The sequence below is a fragment of the Esox lucius genome, chromosome 17 (assembly GCF_011004845.1).
Source record: "Esox lucius isolate fEsoLuc1 chromosome 17, fEsoLuc1.pri, whole genome shotgun sequence".
NCBI lineage: Eukaryota > Metazoa > Chordata > Actinopteri > Esociformes > Esocidae > Esox > Esox lucius.
Window position 1 is genome coordinate 35,385,973 of NC_047585.1, and position 19,292 is coordinate 35,405,264.

The 19,292-nt window shown below is 40.8% G+C and overlaps 2 protein-coding genes across 5 annotated transcripts in view; both read right to left on the bottom strand.

Annotated features, from left to right (window-relative positions):
• Positions 1-239: 239 nt before the first annotated feature.
• chia.1 (chitinase, acidic.1) lies at positions 240-9,813 on the bottom strand. The gene is made up of 12 exons (XM_010881106.2): positions 9,741-9,813; positions 9,122-9,178; positions 8,565-8,594; positions 6,106-6,310; positions 5,536-5,592; positions 5,238-5,403; positions 4,922-5,046; positions 4,646-4,769; positions 1,362-1,544; positions 1,114-1,230; positions 874-1,000; positions 240-765 (listed from the first exon to the last, which is right to left on the bottom strand). The coding sequence occupies exons 2-12, from the start codon at positions 9,144-9,146 to the stop codon at positions 557-559; spliced, it is 1,368 nt and encodes a 455-aa protein (XP_010879408.1). The 5' UTR covers positions 9,147-9,178; positions 9,741-9,813; the 3' UTR covers positions 240-556.
• A 4,067-nt stretch (positions 9,814-13,880) lies between these two features.
• cntn2 (contactin 2) overlaps positions 13,881-19,292 on the bottom strand; it is a 59,091-nt gene continuing 53,679 nt past the window's right edge. For all 4 annotated transcript variants that reach the window (XM_020055927.2, XM_010881110.4, XM_020055926.2 and 1 more), the window contains 2 exons: positions 18,776-18,944; positions 13,881-18,460 (listed from right to left, as the gene is read on the bottom strand). In XM_020055927.2, coding sequence (XP_019911486.2) covers positions 18,351-18,460; positions 18,776-18,944 — 279 coding nt within the window. In that variant the 3' untranslated portion in view covers positions 13,881-18,350. The remainder of the gene's footprint in view (positions 18,461-18,775; positions 18,945-19,292) is intronic.

Below are 19,292 nucleotides of genomic sequence, written 5' to 3' on the forward strand. Positions count from 1 at the left end.
CTTGCCTGGTAAAATAGGGGTGAATTCAGTAGTTACAAAGACTTTATTTGCCACATTTTTCTATTATTTATAACAGGGTTCAGTTAGGACATTCTGATTCAATAGTGGCTCTATGACATTTGTGTAGGGTTCTATGGGTCTCTGAATGAGGTGTTGACTGGCTCTTTAAGGGACTCTTCATGGGAACCTGGTGAGTGATAGACAGGTGCATTATACTTGACAGTTTTATATGTATGTGCTTGAATTTGCGGGGAGGAGAGAGACCATTGGTTTTATATTATGCAGTTTTATAAAAGCTAATAGAAATTACAAGCAGACATTATCATGTATGTGCTGCAGTGCACTGACAGATTTGAATGCAAAGAAAAACAGGAGAGATTGAAATATTACGACACTCTTTTATATTGATGAAGTCATTAGTGGTCAAATTGGAAAGAACAAATAAGCCTATTCATGACCAATTGTCCACTTTCCCATTTGCATTCAGGACAAGATGTTAGGGTGTAGGTGAATGCTGTTTTTTTTTCTTTCTTACTAATTGACCCTTCAGAACTAATCAGGGCCAGGTGCAGCACTTGCATTCATCCACATAGACCAGACCAGACTGGCATCTCTGCAGGTAGGTGTTGCCACGGAAACACTGGAAGTAGGTGGTGTTGTCCAAGACATTGACGTACAGGCCATCTGGGCGTCCAACGCAGAAGCTGAGGATGGGATCAGGAGTGGTGGTGGGGGCCTTAGTGGTGGTGGGCTTTGGGGGGAAACCTGGGAGAGGACCGGAGATAAGGAATGAGAACTAACCTAGTAGAGTATAAAATATTACCTGTATAACATCACAGTACTCTGAATTAAATAGAAGGGAAGACAATTCACCCAGAGAGTTGCGGAGGTGGTTGACAAGAGGGTAGGAGCCATCAGCACAGAAATCCCCAGTGAAGTCATCCATGTCCAGCGTCCACACAGATGCTCCTCCCAGGTTTTTGGACCTCAGCCACTGGACCTGTAGAAGCAGAGGATTCCGATATTTGGGTCAACTGGGCATGGCTTTGGAGAGAAACAGATTTATTTATTGATTGACTGATACAGATTGACTGAGATTTTCCCGGCATCTACCTTGGCAGTAAAGCTCTCCTCGTTGTCGTAGCCCACCCATGAGTTGCCCTGTACAGCATAGGGGACCTTCTGTTCTTCAATCCATTCAACGGTGGCACTGGAGGTGAAGGTGCAGACCTGGGCAAACGGGCAAAACATTATTTTAGCCCACCAATTTCAAACACAGGAGTGTTTTCGAGTTAAAGAACAACGCTGCCTCACAGACACATCGGACACATGACGACGAACCCAGTGAAGTCCAAACAAACCTCGTAGAAGGACCAGTACCCTGCGTCACGGGTGAAGGGGCCAGCATCAGCAGGGCCATTGGAAGGAGCTCCCAGGCCGGTGTTGGAGGTGGTGAGGCGGAAGGTACGACCGAAGGTGGGGAAGGTCATGAGCAGCTTCTCAGCGGGGGCACCATTGTCCAGCCAGTAGGTGATGGCAGAGTCCTAACACACAGAGGTAGGGGTTTAGGACACGGTGAAGTGCTGTGTTGAAGAGAAACGTAGCTCTGGGGTAAATATGTGTAATATAAGGGTGTGGCTTTTAATTGCAGTTAATATGTGTTGTCAATGAAACAGGACAGAAAGACCAACTTGACATTTTCTCTGCCAGGTATATTAACTGTCTGAAAGCCACACCTCCAGTAATGCAACCACATGTCCCAGATTGTGCTTGACAGTCCTTTCTCTCCTCCGTCCCGCGTCCCAAAACCTCACAAGACAATCCAACCTGTCTATTGTACTCTCAAGTTATAGTAATGATTATACACCGATCAGCCATAAGAATATGACCACTGACAGGAGAAGTGAATAACACTGATAATGTTGTTATCATGGCCCTTGTCAGTGGGTGGGATATATTAGGCAGCAAGTGAACATTCTGTCCTCAAAGTTGATGTGTTAGAAGCAGGATAAATGGGCAAGTGTAAGGATCTGAGCGACTTTGACAAGGGCCAAATTGTGACGGCTAGACGACTGGGTCAGAGCATCTCCAAAACTGCAGCACTTGTGGGGAGTGAAGGCTGGCCTGTGTAGTCTGATCCAACCGACGAGGTACTGTAGATCAAATTGCTGAAAAAGTTAATGTTGGTACTGATAGATAAGGTGTTGGAACCCACAGTCCATCGCAGTCTAGTGTAGCCACAGACCAGTCAGGGTGCCCATGCTGACCACTGTCCACTGCCAAACTGGACCATGGAGCAATGGAAGAAGGTGGCCTGGTCTGATAAATCATGTTTCCTTTTACATCACGTGGATGGCAAGGTGCGTGTGCGTCGCATACCTGGAGAACACAGGGAACCAGGATGCACTATGGGAAGGAGGCAAATGTTCTGCTGGGAAACCTTGGGTCCTGCCATTCATGTGGATGTTACATTGAGACGTACCACGTACCTAAGAATTGTTGCAGACCATGTGCACCCTTTCATGGCAAAGGTTTTCTACGATGGCATTGGCCTCTTTTAGCAAGATAATGCGCCCTGCCAGAAATGGTTCAGGAATGGTTTAAGGAACACAACAAGGTTGACTTGGCCTCAAAATTCCTCAGTTCTCAATCCCATCAAGCATCTGTGGGATCTGCTGGACGAACATGTCCAATCCATGGAGGCCCACCACGCTACTTACAGGACTTAAAGGATCTGCTGCTGTGGTATCTGTTTTGGTGCCGGATACAAAAGCACACCTTCAGAGGTCTAGTGGACTTGTCAGGGCTGTTTCGGCAGCAAAAGGGGAACCTACACAATATTAGCCAGGTGGTCATAATGTTATGGCTGATTGCACTGAAGATATATATATATATAAATATATATATACATATATATATATATATATATATATATATACACACATTATCTCACAAAAGTGAGAACACCCTTCACATTTTTGCAAATATTTGATAATATCTTTTCATGTGACAACACTGAAGTAGTGAGTGTACAGCTTGTATAACAGTGTAAATTTGCTGTCCCCTCAAAATAACTCAACACACAGCCATTAATGTCTAAACAAAAGTGAGTACACCCCTAAGTGAAAATGTCTAAATTGGGCCCAATTAGCCATTTTCCCTCCCCGGTGTCATGTGACTTGTTAGTGTTACAAGGTCTCAGGTAAGAATGGGGAGCAGGTGTGCTAAATTTGGAGTTATCGCACTCACACTCCCTCATATTGATCACTGGAAGTTAGACATTGCACCTCATGGAAAGAACTCTCTGAGGATCTGAAAAAAATAATTGTTGCTCTACATAAAGATGGCCTAGGCTATAAGAAGATTGCCAAGACCCTGAAACTGAGCTGCAGCACGGTGGCCAAGACCATACGGTGGTTTAACAGGACAGGTTCCACTCAGAATCGGCTTCGCCATGGTTGACCAAAGAAGTTGAGTGCACATGCTCAGCCTCACATCCAGAGGTTGTCTTTGGAAAATAGATGTATGAGTGCTGCCAGCATTGCTGCAGAGGTTGAAGGGGTGGGGGATCAGCCTGTCAGTGCTCAGACCATACGCTGTACACTGCATCAAATTGGTGTGCATGGCTGTCTTCTCAGAAGGAAGCCTCTTCTAAAGATGATGAACAAGAAAGCCCACAAACAGTATGCTGAAGAGAAGCAGACCAAGGACATGGATTACTGGAACCATGTCCTGTGGTCTGATGAGACCAAGATAAACCTATTTGTGGTCAAGCATGCTGGTGGGAGGGTCATGGTCTGGGGCTGCATGAGTGCTGCTGGCACTGGGGAAATACACTTCATTGAGGGAACCATGAATGCCAACATGTACTGTGACATACTGAAGTAGAGCATGATTCCCTCCCTTCAGCGACTGGGCCGCAGGGCAGTATAGCAACATGATAACAACCCCAAACACACCTCCAAGGCGGCCACTGCCTTGCTAAAGAAGCTGAGGGTATACCCCAGACCTAAACCCCAATGAGCATCTGTGGGGCATCCTCAAACGGAAGGTGGAGGAGCGCAAGGTCTCTAACATCCACCAGCTCTGTGATATCGTCATGGAGGAGTGGAAGAGGACTCCAGTGGCAACCTGTGAAGCTCTGGTGAACTCCATACCCAAGAGGGTTAAACGGTGGCCAAACAAAATATTGACACTTTGGGCCCAATTTGGATATTTTCACTTAGGGGTGTACTCACTTTTGTTGCCAACGGTTTAGACATTAATGGCTGTGTTTTGAGTTATTTTGACGGGACAGCAAATTTACACGGTTATACAAGTTGTACACTCACTACTTTACACTGTAGCAAAGTGTCATTTCTTCATTGTTGTCACATGAAAAGATGCAATAAAATATGTGAGAGTTGTACTAAATTTTGTGAGATATTGTATATATATATATATATATATATATATATATATATATATATATATATATATATATATATATATATATATATAAGGAGGTACTGGTAGGGGTCATTAATAGTTGTGATCTGATATTTTGAGCCTCGCACAATAACATGTTGGCTATCATGTCTTATGAAGTAGTACCTTCCGGTGGAAGAACATTCTTGTAGATCATAGAGAGGAAAGTGTGCCTTACAACGTTGAAGTGGTAGTGTGTCCCTGAGTCATGGCTGCTGCGGAACAGCGGGCTGTTGTGTCCTGTGGCTTTCTCCCAGTGACCGTGGAAGTCATAGGTCATCACGTTAAGGAAGTCCAGAGAGCTGTGAAGACACCAAGGGACAGGGTTATGAAGTATGGTCAGTTCAAGAGAGTGAGAGCTCTGGAGAAAGAGAGAAAAAAAGATAGAAAAGAGAGACTAAGGTGCGTATTGACTATCAGCTAAATGTCTCCAGACCCGTGCTGCCTACATTACCTGCTGATCTGGGCCACATCATAGCTGGAGTTGATGGTGGGCCGCAGAGCAGCTACGCTGGCAGATAGCAACAGCTGGGTCAGCCTAGTGTCTTTAGCGTCATCCTGAAAGGCCTTCTGTAGCTCCTGTAAAGAGTGACATAATCTATTGTCATTTTTTTTGCTGAAGGTTTGCTCAGGCTGAGCTAACCTTCAGGAGCTGGACAGACAGCTGTAAACATAACCAGTCACAGAAATAGGAATCATATCACGATATTGGTGTTATTCTAACTCATGCTAAACCGTCAGCGAAAAAAATAATACTTCAGCAAGCTTACGCTGGTGAGTAGGGTGAATCTTTCCCTGTCTCCATCCGGGCTGCCATTTTGAGTGGGGAACTCCCAGGCCAGGTTAAGACCGTCAAAGCCGTGGGAACGCAGGTAGCTGATTGCCGACTTGATGAAGGCCTGGCGGCTCTCGGGCCTGGACACCATGCCGATGAATCTGGAGGGGTGGAGGGATTTACAATGTAAACTGAAACTTCCCTTCTAATGCCCTGCCTCAGTTCGACCATCCTTCAAATAAATTAATCTGAATATAAAAAATATTGTGCTGGATTAACAGTAAGGGACTTACGGGCTGAGTCCGTTTACTGTCCCTCCAACAGACAGCAAAGTCTTCATGACTGGGTTCCTGGGTACCAGAGAGACAAGGGGAAGGGTCACACCTTGATATTATTGAATTACTGAAAAAGGTACAACTTAGAGCTGAAGTCAACCCAGAGGCACTCACACCAGTGATCTGTGGGTCAGCTTTTATTTTTACTGTATTTGTAAAGTTATATTTTGAAGGCAAGTACTGGATAATCTAATGGAATTAGATTCTCCAAAAGGAATTGAAATATACAGCTGGACAGAAAGAGTTAGTTAGCCTATGTGTTTGGATAAGTCAGTGATAAGCAGAGAACCAAGCGTAATCTGTCCTAGGAAGTAGCGTTGTATTTAGATTAATACAATGTTGTATAGTTACTGATTGAAAGAGAGGCGCTTGTGCTGGTGTCTGAAATTAGCCTAATTTGAAGTAACCAATCATTACAAAGACAATTGTTAGGCCTACCAATGTCATTCCACCCAACCACAACGCGCTCTTCATCCCAAAAACACTACACACCCTGGTTACATGTCATCCCATGCATCACTAACTCACACATTTTTAAGGTTATTCAGGCTCTTGTAGAGGTCCGCGTCATTCCACTCAATGGGTGCGATCTGGTTGAAGCTGTTGATGGTGGCCAGGGAGTAGATCACGTGGGTGCAGAGAAAGGGGTCAATTTTGTCAGGTGTGAATTTTCCACTAGTGGGACGGTACTGGGACCAGTTGGTTATGTGACACACCAGTTTGGTGGAGGAGGCTGAATGAAGAAGAGGATATTCATTCAGAAGTTTAATTTAGCTGTTTTTCATAATTTAAAGCACCAATGCATTCATTCTAATATTATTTTATTTTATTTCACCTTTATATAACCAGATAAACAAATTGAAAATAATAAATACTACAGTTGCAATATCATCTTAGTATCCTAGAAAAGTTCATTTTCTTTCCGTAATTTAAATCAATGTGTGACAACTCCCTATATTCTAGATTCATTACAGATAAAGTGAAACAATTCAAGCCTTTTTTGTTTTAGTCTTGATGATTATGGCTTACAGCTCATGGAAATCAAAAATCCAGAATCTCAAAACATTAAATAAAAAATCTATAACTAAAGAAATTTCAACCTGAGAAGAGCTCTAATCAGCTAATTAACTCAAAACACCTTCAATGGTTTCCTAGGTATGTTAATTTATGCACTCAATACTTGGTCGGGGCTTCTTTTGCACAAATTACTGCATCAATGTGGCGTGGCATGGAGGCAATCGCTGCTGAGGTGTTATGGAAGTCCAGGTTGCTTTGATAGCGGTCTTCAGCTCGTCTGTGTTGTTGTGTCTGGTCTATCTCATTTTCTTCTTGACAATACCCCCATTAAGCCAACTCGCCTCAGGTCAGGCGAGTTGGCTGGCCAATCAAGCACATTAATGCCATGGGCAGCAAACCCATTACCAGTCATTTTGGCACTGTGGGCAGGTACCAAGTCCTGCTGGAAAAGGAAATTAACATCTCCATAAAGCTTGTCAGCAGATGGAAGCATGAAGTGCTCTAAAATCTCTTGGTAGACAGCTGCATTGACTCTGGACTTGATAAAACACAGAGGACCAACACCAGCAGATCACATGGCACCCCACATCATCACTGACTGTGGAAACTTCACACTGGACTTAAAGCAACTTGGATTCGGTGCCTCTCCACTCTTCCTCCAGACTCTGGGACCTTGAGTTCCAAATGAAATGCAAAATGTACTTTCATCTGAACAGAGGACTTTGGACCTCTGAGCAACAGTCCAGTTAGTTTTCTACCTTGCCCAGGTAAGATGCTGCTGACGTTGTCTCTGGTTCTGGAGTGGCTTGACACTAGGAATGCGACACTTGTAGCCTATTTCCTGGACACGTCTGTGCATTGTGGCTCTTGATGCACTCCAGCCTCAGTCCACTCCTTGTGAACTCCCCCAAGTTCTTGAATTAGCTTTGCTTGACAATCCTCTCAAGGCTGCGGTCATCCTTGTTGCTTGTGCACCTTTTCCTACCACACTTTTCCCTTCCAGTCAACTGTCCATTAATGGGCTTTGATAAAGCACTCTGCGAACAGCCAGCCCTTTCAGCAATGTCCTTCTGTGGCTTACCCTCCTCATGGAGGGTGTAAATGAGTGTCTTCTGTAACTGTCAAGTTAGCAGTCTTCCCAATGATTGTGGTTGTGTGTACTGAACTAGCCTGAGAGATTGGAGGCTCAGGGAGGTAATTAGCTGATTAGAGCACTTCCCAGGTTGACATTTCTGTATTGTAATGTTTTATTGTAATATTTTGAGATAGTAGATTTTTGATTTCCATGAGCTATAAGCCATAGTCCTTGAGATTGAAACAAAACAGTCGTGAAATGTTTCACTTCATTCATCTAGAATATATGAAATTGTCACTTAATATAAAAAAATATGAACTTTTCACAATATTCTATATTTATCAGGTGCCCCCGTATTGTAAACCAACAGGTAAACATGAATACAATCAAAACACTTTTTACAAGGCAATAGACAAGGGATAAATTACACCATATGAAGTTTGTAGGTTTTGTTTTTGAAGGAGTGATGAGAGTTCCAAGTCTGTGAATCTTTTGGATTTTGTTCCAATCATTAGCAACAAAGAACCACAAGATGACCAAAGGAAGTGTGAGGACTTTTAGAAATTACCATTGTAGGGTATCTACAAGAGCACAGATTTCGTAGTGTGTTGGCTGATTTTAAACAGTGAGCTTATAGGTAGATGGGGGATTGGCCTGAGAAGGACTTGTGGATGAGCTACAGTGAGGCTGTCATTGCATGTGTAGTGAGGGCCAGTTGACCAGTGTAAACATCCAAACTGTGATGTAAAGCATGTTCCGATAAGGAGAACTGAACCATACAACTGAATGTAGCATAAACAATGTATGTATATATATATAATATGTGTGTGTGTGTCTGTTCTCCGTCTGAACATGTCAATTTATGAATCTACAAAAGTTCATGGGAAATGCTCACCAATCTGCACCATCAGCAGAAGGCCAAGTCCTGTGGGGAGATGACACAGCAGAGAAGACAGTTAACAGAGAATACAGGCAATGGTTTTACCACACCCAGAAGATGACACTTATGAACGATGATCGTTACGATGAGAACTTGATTTTCATAATCATTATATGCTTCTTGATATAGTTGTAAAGTACTTTACATATCACAAACATACTTCTGATTACATTATATATATTGAAAATATGTTGTACATAGCATAGTTTTTGTGGTTTGTGTGGGTGTGTCCAATTAAAGTTTACATGTGGTTTATGGAAATACATCAGCTTTGCCAAAGGAAGATAATGTCTGTGGAAGATAATAGTAAACATACTGCTGTTTAACATAGGCTGACCTGCTCCTATAGTTCATATATTTTCTGGGGTTGAGTTCAGTTAAGAGAATTGCAGCCTACTTGTTTTTTTTCCAGAAGAAAATGCATTACAATAAAACAACCATGATAATGATGAGGATAAAATTAGGATAATGAAAGCCTGGTAAGGATAATGGTTGAGGGCATAAACATGTACCTGCAAGCACGTTACGTCGGGTCATTGTGTTATATGTTATTCCTAAAAACAATCTTCCTGGAAAATAATTGGTCAATTAATGAAAACACACAGTACAGAGATAAAATTAAATACATATGCAGTTATATACTATAACTTTTTATAACTATACAATTATTATTATATTAATTAAATACTTTTCATAGAACAGTTGTACTATTTCTCTATATTGTTTTATTTGCAATTTAGATAAACTACATTCATAAATATTACAGTTTGAATTACACTATTGCCAACATTTAGTGTCCTATGAACCTACTGATCTGGATAAGCTAGCTATTAAATAAGGCCACATTCATATAAGTCCATAACTAGGTCAAATATACACACTTCCAAATACTTCAGGTGCCTTTTCCATACCATGACTAGTATCATCAATGGAATGGAACCAATAAAAGATCTGAAAAACTCCACCCACTCTGCAGCATATTCAATAAAAATGTTGTGTCAAATACTAGATATCTTTAAATGCTATTCACAAGTATGCTGGTGTTGCTTTTATATTTCAAGCGATGCTACACATACGAATATGAAGTTACATCTAAAATACAATACATTAAAATGAATGCGATAATATTACCTTTCTCCACAAGTGACAGAGGGACAGTTCCAGACACGACTGTGTTCTTGCTGATTTATACTTTTCACTTTCCCTAATAATTATAGACCAAAGTACAAGTGATAAGTTTTGCTTTTCCTGGCACTGGGAGACTGATTACCTATTACATGAAATGACGCACACATTGGAGAGCCACACAGCTTTGAAATATGTAATTACAGCATTGCATTTTATATGTATGAATAGCAACACTTTCTTAAATGTTTTCTTCTTTTCCTAATAGCATTTTGCACAATCAACATATTTAATTAATTGATTATTCATATTAAAACCCTGTATTTATGATATTCCTTTTTTGTAATTACTACTTATTTCATCATAATTACATATGATAGTAGATAGTAGATAGTATTTCCTAATACATTTGACTGTCTGACTATTTTCACAATAAGCACAAAGGGCATGTCAATCATCGCTTCCCATGACTGATTTCCTCAGCATTTCATTTTGACTCACTCTGACAGAACAGAACCACCACTACGCCAAACATACTCTAAAAAACATGGCATTCAATGTTGTTCAGAACAGTCCACACAACAATATGTTATCATCCTGAGAGCTATAGTCTTAGCCAATATTTCAGTAAAATTATTGTCGTGGGTCAAAATGACATTTTAGGTATATTTTTCAACCACACCTGTGAATGGTATGATGGACAGTTTGTTATTTATTGGGAAATGTAATCAAAAATATGGGCTGGTCAAACTCTTCAATAAAAATATAAATATATTGTTCAACAGGTGGTGAGGGATGTGTGCCCCATGAACGTAAAACTATTTCCTGATGGTTGGGGGGGGGGTCTGAACAGATATGTGTGTCTGAACAAATATGTTAACAACGTACCGTACATGTTTTGTTAGCTCAGTGCACTTGTTCCAGCAGCGTGACTCGCAAAGGAAGCAAATGTGTAGCATGAATAGTGGAAAACACATAGAGTACATCGTCAGGGGATGCTGAAGTTACACCATGGGTCTGCAGCACTTCCAGCACCCTCTTATGTCCCCTTGTTTTTACCAAAATGTTACTCCCTCCCCCTCTAAACATCACGACCAACATGTGAAACTGATGTTAATGTGCTATCGCTAACAGAAGAATTGCTTTCGACACTGACAGTCCGTTTGCCCAAACAGGCTAGAACCAATGATCCTGGGACCCACAGCACATGCAAACTCCTCTCTCTCTGGGTTCTGTGGAGTAGAAATCTTAAGGGCTACCACATTGAAATCAACCCACGTCTTTCCCACCCGACAAGGGAGAAATAATGGAATTTCCAATTATTGGAAACTGGTTAAAACTGAAAGTAGAAAGAAATCGTGACATGGCCCAGCCAGTAACATGAATAAACTAAACAAAGAATATTGGCTAAATGAGCTTCATAGTTCAGACATGCACTGTAGGTTATATGTCCTTAAAAATGAAGACCATTTGAAAAAACTAAGAACTTAGTAGATAGCAACAGGCAGGATCTTGTTACTGAATGTTGCATATAGAAATTCCAAAAATGAAGCCGACTTGATTCCTGTTCTACTTTTTGGAAAGGTATACCGGTATCTTTGTCCTAAATATATTTTTTTATGAACTGAACATTCATAAAAATTTACAGTGGATATAAGTCTACACACCCCTGTTAAAATGCCAGGTTTTGTGATGTAAAAGAATGAGACAAAGATAAATCATGTCAGAACTTTTTCCACTTTTAATATGACCAATAAAGTGAACAATTCAATTGACAAAACTGAAATCTTCTAGGGGAAAAAATTGATGTGTGCACAATTAACCAATCACATTCAAACTCATTTTTAATAGAAGTCATTACACACCTGCCATAATTTAAAGTGACTCTGATTAATCATAAATAAAGTTCAGCTGTTCTAGTAGGATTTTCCTGACATTTTCCTTAATTGCATCTCAGAGCAAAAGCCATGGACCGCAGAGAGCTTCCAAAGCTTCAGAGGGATCTCATTGTTGAAAGATATCAGTCAGGAGAATTAATTTCCAAAGCATTAGATATACCATGGAACACAGTGAAGACAGTCATCATCAAGTGGAGAAAATATGGAACAACAGAGACATTACTAAGAAATGGACGTCCTCCATAATTGATGAAAAGACCAGAAGAAAACTGGTCAGAGAGGCTTCCAAGAGGCCTACAGCAACATAAAAGGAACTGCAGGAATTTCTGGCAAGTACTGGCTGTGTGCTACATGTGACAACAATCTCCCGTATTCTTCATATGAATGGGCCATGGGGTAGGGTGACAAGACGGAAGCCTTTTCTTCCAAAGAAAAACATCCAAGCCCGGTTGAAGTTTGCAAAAACAAACATCAAGTCCCCCAAAAGCACGTGGGAAAATGTGTTATGGTCTGATGAAACCAAGGTTGATCTTTTTGGCCATAATTTCCGAAAGTTATGTTTGGTGCAAAAACAACACTGCACATCACCCAAAGGAAATGTACTCGCAATCTGACAGATTTGGAGCGCTTTTGCAAAGAAGAGGGGGGAAATATTGCCATGCTAATAGACTCCTACCCAAAAAGACTGAGTGCTGTAATAAAATCATAAGGTGCTTCAACAAAGTATTAGTTTAAGGGTGTGCACACTTATGCAACCAGGTTATTGTTTTTTATATTACATTTTTCCCCCTCAAAGATTTCAGTTTGTTTTTCAATTGTTCACATTATAGGTCACATTAAAGGTGGAAAAAGTTCTGACATGATTTATCTTTCATTGTTTAATTCATTCTTTTGCATCACAAGAACTTGGCATTATAACAGGGGTGTGTATACTTTTTATATCCACTTTTGGCTATTGTATGCATCTCAGATTATTCTAATATTTCTCTAATCTGATAAAGTACCATAAGACAAGGTAGGGGAATGATGGAACGAAAAATGGAAATATAAATGTTGCAACACACTCCCCCTCATCCCAAAACAGATCGATTTGTTTCTATGTGATGTTGTGTCCTGTCCCCCCTACTCTTCTCCCTGAACACCAACAGCTGCACCTCCAGTCACCACTCTGTCAAGCTCCTGAACCACCCTCATCTGACTTATTTCTGATGGAGACGAGTTCGCCCACAGGTGGGAGATTGACCGTCTGGTGTCCTGGTGCCGCCAAAACAACTTGGAGCTCAATGCCGTAAAGACTGTGGAGATGATAGTGGACTTCAGGAGAAGCACAGCTGGCCATCACTGTGGGTGTCTCCCCAGTCAACTCTGTGGAGTTCTTTTGCTTTCTGGGAACTGCCATCGCCCAGGACCTCAAGTGGGAGCTGAACACCACCTCTCTTACAAAGAAAGCACAGCAGAGGATGTACTTCCTATGACAGCTGAAAAAGTTCAACCTGCCAATGACTATGGTGGTGCATTTCTACACTGCCATCATAGAGTCCTTTCAGACCTCATCCATCAAAATATTGTACGCTACAGCCACTGCCAAAGACAAGGGCAGGCTGCAACACATCATCCGCTCTGCGGAGAGGGTGATTGGCTGCAATCTGCCATGACTACATGACCTACAACCCTCCAGGATGCGCAGGCGAGCGGCAAATATTGGGGCTTAATTCCACTCACCCCAGAAATGGACTACTCAGTCCATTCCCCTCTGGCAGAAGGCTGAGGTCTGTGAGGAACAAAACCTCCTGCCACAAGAACAGTTTCTTTCCTACAGCAGTAGGCCTCATGAACATGCCCTGGAACCAAATTGACTATAGCCCGCTCCCCACATACACACAACAGACACATTTATAACCCTCTCCCACATGTACAAACAACTCTCAACTGGACAAAATCGTGCACCTTACATATACTTTTAGTCACTTTTAGTAATTTATTAATTCACAGTCTACTATTTTTATGCTCATTTGTTTTTACTTCCCTTGTTCCCTTGTTCCCTTTTGTATTCATTGTTGCACCCAGGGACCGAACAAATTCCTTGTCTTTTGTGGAAATTACTTGGCAATAAAACTCTTTCTGATTATGATTTACATATTTAACAATTCAATGATATCGTATTGAGTTGTAGGGCCCATGATAGAACACAGTTGACAATCCCTTTGACTTGTAAATTCAAAAAAGAAAAGAAAACTGTGAAAAGGAATGTTTTAAATACAATCCCAAGGTGTTTATTGAGTAATATTTACAAGTGTCATTCCCCTGTCATATTCCCATTCAATCACAGATTTAACATGGCCCAATGGTGTCAGAACATAATATTTCAAGCAATTCAGCTGACGAAAACAATATAAAGGTTTCCCCTTACCACTGATACATAGTCAGATATGTTGTTATTTCCCTTATGGTTCAGGTTAGCAATTGAGGGAAAATAAAAGATCCTAGCTCTATTATTACAGGCAACGACTACTTCAAGTGCAGTCATAGCTTCCACCAGAAAGTGAGATGAACCAAACAATCATTGATAGAAACATTATTGAACATGATTTCTGTTTAGTATTACGGAGATAATGAAAGATGATGAATTATGGCCCTGCTACACAACAGCCTTCGGCATCAGACTTTGCCATCCGTCATTGAGGGAACACTTTCCTCGACATCAATGAAAGCTGCTCCCCTGTCCTGGTCCAATCCAATGGCTGCTTCCAAGCCCAAGATTTCCCATCACTGAACAATGCCTTCAAACTATTTTGAGTATATATGGCGTCACACTGACACACTGCGAATGGCAAAATATCATGAGGCCTTTTGTAGGTGAAGTGATATAATGTGTCTCTGTAGCCAGTGGGATTTTTGAAAACCAAAAGCGTTTGGTAGACTTAAACATTCACATTCACATACACAACTGATAAGGGCATCTTACGATCACCAAATTCATAACATACCAGACATAGTAGGATGACATTGTAGTACACAAAAAACATTGACCCATCTTGGCTCATGAGCACCACTTTCACAACTACTGGTTAAATCTTTTTTTTAAATCTCCTACTATGCATCTTTAATTACATAACAAAAAAGGCAACATCGTTTCAGGCAACATCATTTAACACAAGGTGTTTTCATTCTTCCCCATTGGGTTACAAACAAAGCAATGGCAGATCACAATTGTTTGCGTCTTATTTGTGAGCTAAGTGTGAGCTAACAACATTACACCAAACCTCTACAGAATGTTGATAAGTCATATCTGGTTTACAGACAGTATGTTTCTTTACAATATTAACTTGTATCCCGTGCTGATGGGAAAAAGATCTGCTGCCCAGTCGGTGGTCGTACCAGTTTATCTTGAACGATATTAAACAACTTTATGTGATACGGTGTACAGAAATGTGTGGTCTTGTGGCTAACAGCATATCAGGCCTTAGTATCTGTTTGATCGTGCTTTTTCTGCAAGATACCTTATCATGCACTACGTGTTTACCTGTAGCTTGACAGGCAAGTTGAAAGGCTTTACCCATTCGTTCTGCCGTTTCAATATGCTATTTTTATTGCTACCCTCTTTCTTTTAATGTATTGAGAGACAGGGAACAGCTGTCAAACATTTTACTGATAAGTGTTTTTCTTACAACTAGTATATTGCATAATACTCTTTTCAATAAAATAAGCCGCACCCTAACTCTCTTAACGAAACAACATGTTGTTGTTGTTTTACTGCCCTAAATTAAACTGTATATTACTGAATTAAACTATACTAAACCCAACTGGACTGAACTTACTATACAGCATGATAATATTTACTGCTGTGCTTTGCAATACTGAATTAAACTGTCCTGCACATTACTGTGTATTGAATAATACTGAATTCAAATGGAATCAATTAAACTGTTCTATGCTAAAGATGCAAAACAAAGATTGTGATAAACAACATCAATATCATTGTGACCCCATACTTTCAGTAAGATGCTGTCTGACAGCCAACCCCTGTGACAACCAACAACTGTGAGAAACCAACACCTGTGAGAAACCAACCCCTGTGACACCCAACCCCTGTGACAACCAACCCTTGTGGCAACCAACTCCTGTGACAAACCAAGCCCTGTGGCAACCAACCCGTGACAAACCAACCCCTGTGAAAACCAAGACCTGTGACAAACCAACCCCTGTGAAAACCAAGACCTGTGACAAACCAACCCCTGTGAAAACCAAGACCTGTGACAAACCAACCCCCGTGACAAACCAACCCCAGTCTCCAATACAGTGATCCACATACAATACATTTGTAAAAAAAGATTCCCAATCCAATAGAAAAGGATGCTGAACCCTGTGAGGCAGACAGCTTCACAGACTGACATAAAATCCTCATGAGTTAAGCAGGGACTACTGTGCTGATGAATTATAAGGACAATTTGACTGGCACTATTGGGCACTGAGTATACCGGGGTAAATGCTGTATCAGATTGTCTTCAACATGTTTTATATTGAATGTGTTTATTTCTCACTCACGTTTACAATCAGTGGATGTCTGTTCAGAAGACTTCCTTGCATCGTAATGATTTCTATACAGTTGTTGGCTCTGAAAAGTAAAATGATGCTAACAAATAGATTCTCTTTAAATCAAGTGTCATCCAACCACACTGTCAGCCAGACATTTTCTTACCTCCCAGACTATTATAGCAAACATAATTGCGGGGCTACTCTGAACATCCTCCAAACCATAACAAAGCCTTCTGGATACCTACACTCCTGAGAGGTTTTGGAATCACACAAATAGAATTACAATGTGGGATGACTCACAAACCCTGTAGTGCCCCAGAGCTTGATACCTTGAGCGGTTCTTCTGCATAGAATAAAATGTAGCAGCTTGGTTAAGGCCAACAGATATGGAATAAAACAGGAGAATACGTTGCCTAAGATTTCCTGTTCCCTATGGTTTACTGAGGGCAGACAAACTGTGTTGAAATGTCTGTTTATCATTAAACAATTTTAATAACCAAAAAATCTATAGTTCATGGTATCGTACAGAATGCACATTCCACAGACTTTATGAAGGGGTATCAGATATAGGAAGGAGGATACTCACTGTTCAAATACTGCCACATTTTGGACAGTGGCAAAACACTCGTCAAAGACAGTGGCTGACATGTTTCTATTGTAACTGGAAATATTGCGACTATGATAAGATGAGAGCCACCTAAATTAATCAGTGACTCACAGGCCCAAAACATGGCTAGCCAAAAATGTTTAAGCTCTAAATGACTACTAAATGTTTAGATACCACCTGATAGCTAAAGCTAGGCAAATTATTCAGACAGAACAAAAGGTGATAATATGGGCTTCTTGAGCGAGTCAACCAAAAAAAAAAAAACACTGATGCCAACTAAATGCACAACCAAATGTTGAAATTATACATTTTCTGCTGTACTGTTATAACTCAGTTTGGCTGACTGAGTTCTCTAATACATACAACATTACATAATTGGAGCATGATCTGCAGGCTGCCATTCTGCCCATTGCTAATTTAATCAGTGTGTGGGTATCCTCCTTGCTTAGCACAAAAATCAATACCACAGGAGTTTCATGATTAACTATCAGACTCTATCTATCAGACTGGGTTTGGTGCTGTGCCTCCTGTGAGCTCAGACATTCAGTATTTATAGCAGAAGCGTTGTGTGATTAAAAGGTAATGAACAACAGGATATGTTACACAATACTGTAGGTGATAGATGGTGGCGTTCATATAGGCTTTAAAACTAATAACAGCGATATCACTGTACTTTGGTGATCACTATAATCCTTTTATCTGAACAAATGCCATGGCAAAACCACTCCTCTTATTCTCTGGCAAAGATGGGTTATTTCCAACCCCAAAAATATAATGTTTTTTTTGTAAACACATAGCTGATTAACATTTTTATCAATTTGTGTTCTTTTATCTGAACATAAACAATAAAAAAAGGGTAAACATTCATTTGGCCCTGTGAAGTTCATCATCTTGACGCTGTCATTGCAAACAAACAAACATTAAAGCAATTTAACAAAATACACAGGCCGACAATCCTAAAATGTCATAAGAAAGACCAATAATCTAAGCTAGCGTTGTATTTACAGTGAGTTCTATTTGAAGTAGACAACAAAAATCATGAGTTTTAAGACACCAATATTTAATCCCCCCTCTTAAACGTGAGGTGGTCAAGCATCTGACCAAACCAAAGAGGCTGTCTATTCTGTATATATGTACACATGATGTTCTACATACACAGGTTGAGTTCGATTTTGGGCCTTGGGTTTGAAGCAGATGAGGGAAGGCAAGGAGACATGGAGACAGTGACAGACGGCCCTGCTGTTGTGAAGGAAAACGACAAAAGCCTCCTTATATCCCCATGAAGCCAGGTTCTAATTACACTAGTGTAATTGACAATCAGGTAGTCTGAGCGCCCATGAAACCCCACAGACACACACTTAAAAAAATGTCACTTTGATTTTCTTATAAAAAGATTAAAATAACCATTAGTTAATTTGACAATACCCCCACCCCACGTGTGTCAAAATAGTACAGCACATATCCCACCCCACCTGTTGAAATTCATCCCCTTACCCCACCCAACAAACCTCTAGATAGGTAAATCTGACCAATAGGCTTAGACCATGAAACACAATGTCCAGGGATTGGCTTAAATTACAAGTCCAGTAAGGCAATGAGGGTGAGGGAGAGTGTTCCGGTGAGGAGGAGAGAGACATGAATGGACCACAGGGATCCTGCCTGGTTCTGTACCATCATTCCAGTTCCTGTTGAGGAAAGACATGTACACACACACACACACACACACATACAGAGAGAGAGAGAGAGAGAGAGAGAGAGAGGGAGAATGGGGTCAGATTTAGACTGATTACTCTGTAATCAATTAATTTTCCTTCGAATCTCAGTGTCATTACATCTCAGTTGTTTGCGCCGTTTTTAACGTCGCCTCACTGGTTTAAAAGGAAATTTCCGGTATAGGAGGTATCTTTACAACTCCCTTTAGCCCACCCATATTTGTGGGAAGTAGTAAACCCCTTAACAGAAAGATGTTAAAGGGAGGCATCCACCCAGTCAGGTCTCACCGGAGTCACGGGAGACAATGGTCTCATGAGCTGCTCCGTCACCCCCCTCCCCAGAGGAGCGGATCTCCAGGACCACATAGCCGTTGTCTTTGGGCAGTGGCAGGGTCACAGAGTTCTTTCCCTTGTCCAGAACCTTCAGCGCAGACTGGCCTTCGTGCTTGTACAGAACCTGAATACAGCATGTCATTGTTACATTGAATATACCTTGAAAAAAGAATGACATTCTGGCAAACTCAACATGGAAACGTTATTATTGGTTTAATGATTGTTGGCTATCTACATTTTTCCTTTGTTAAATTAGACAATGTTTTCATCACTTATATTTTGATCCACGCACTGGACTGCACACTATAAAACACCACATGGTAATGTTATCTAATGATGCTATGTCAAATTTTGTTTGTTTTGTGGCCCATCAACTTTGTTTTTATGTTTTTATATTACTTACCTTTTTATTTCTTTACTATTCTATTAGCTCATTGTGTCTTATACACACAACATTGTGTATAAAGAACTT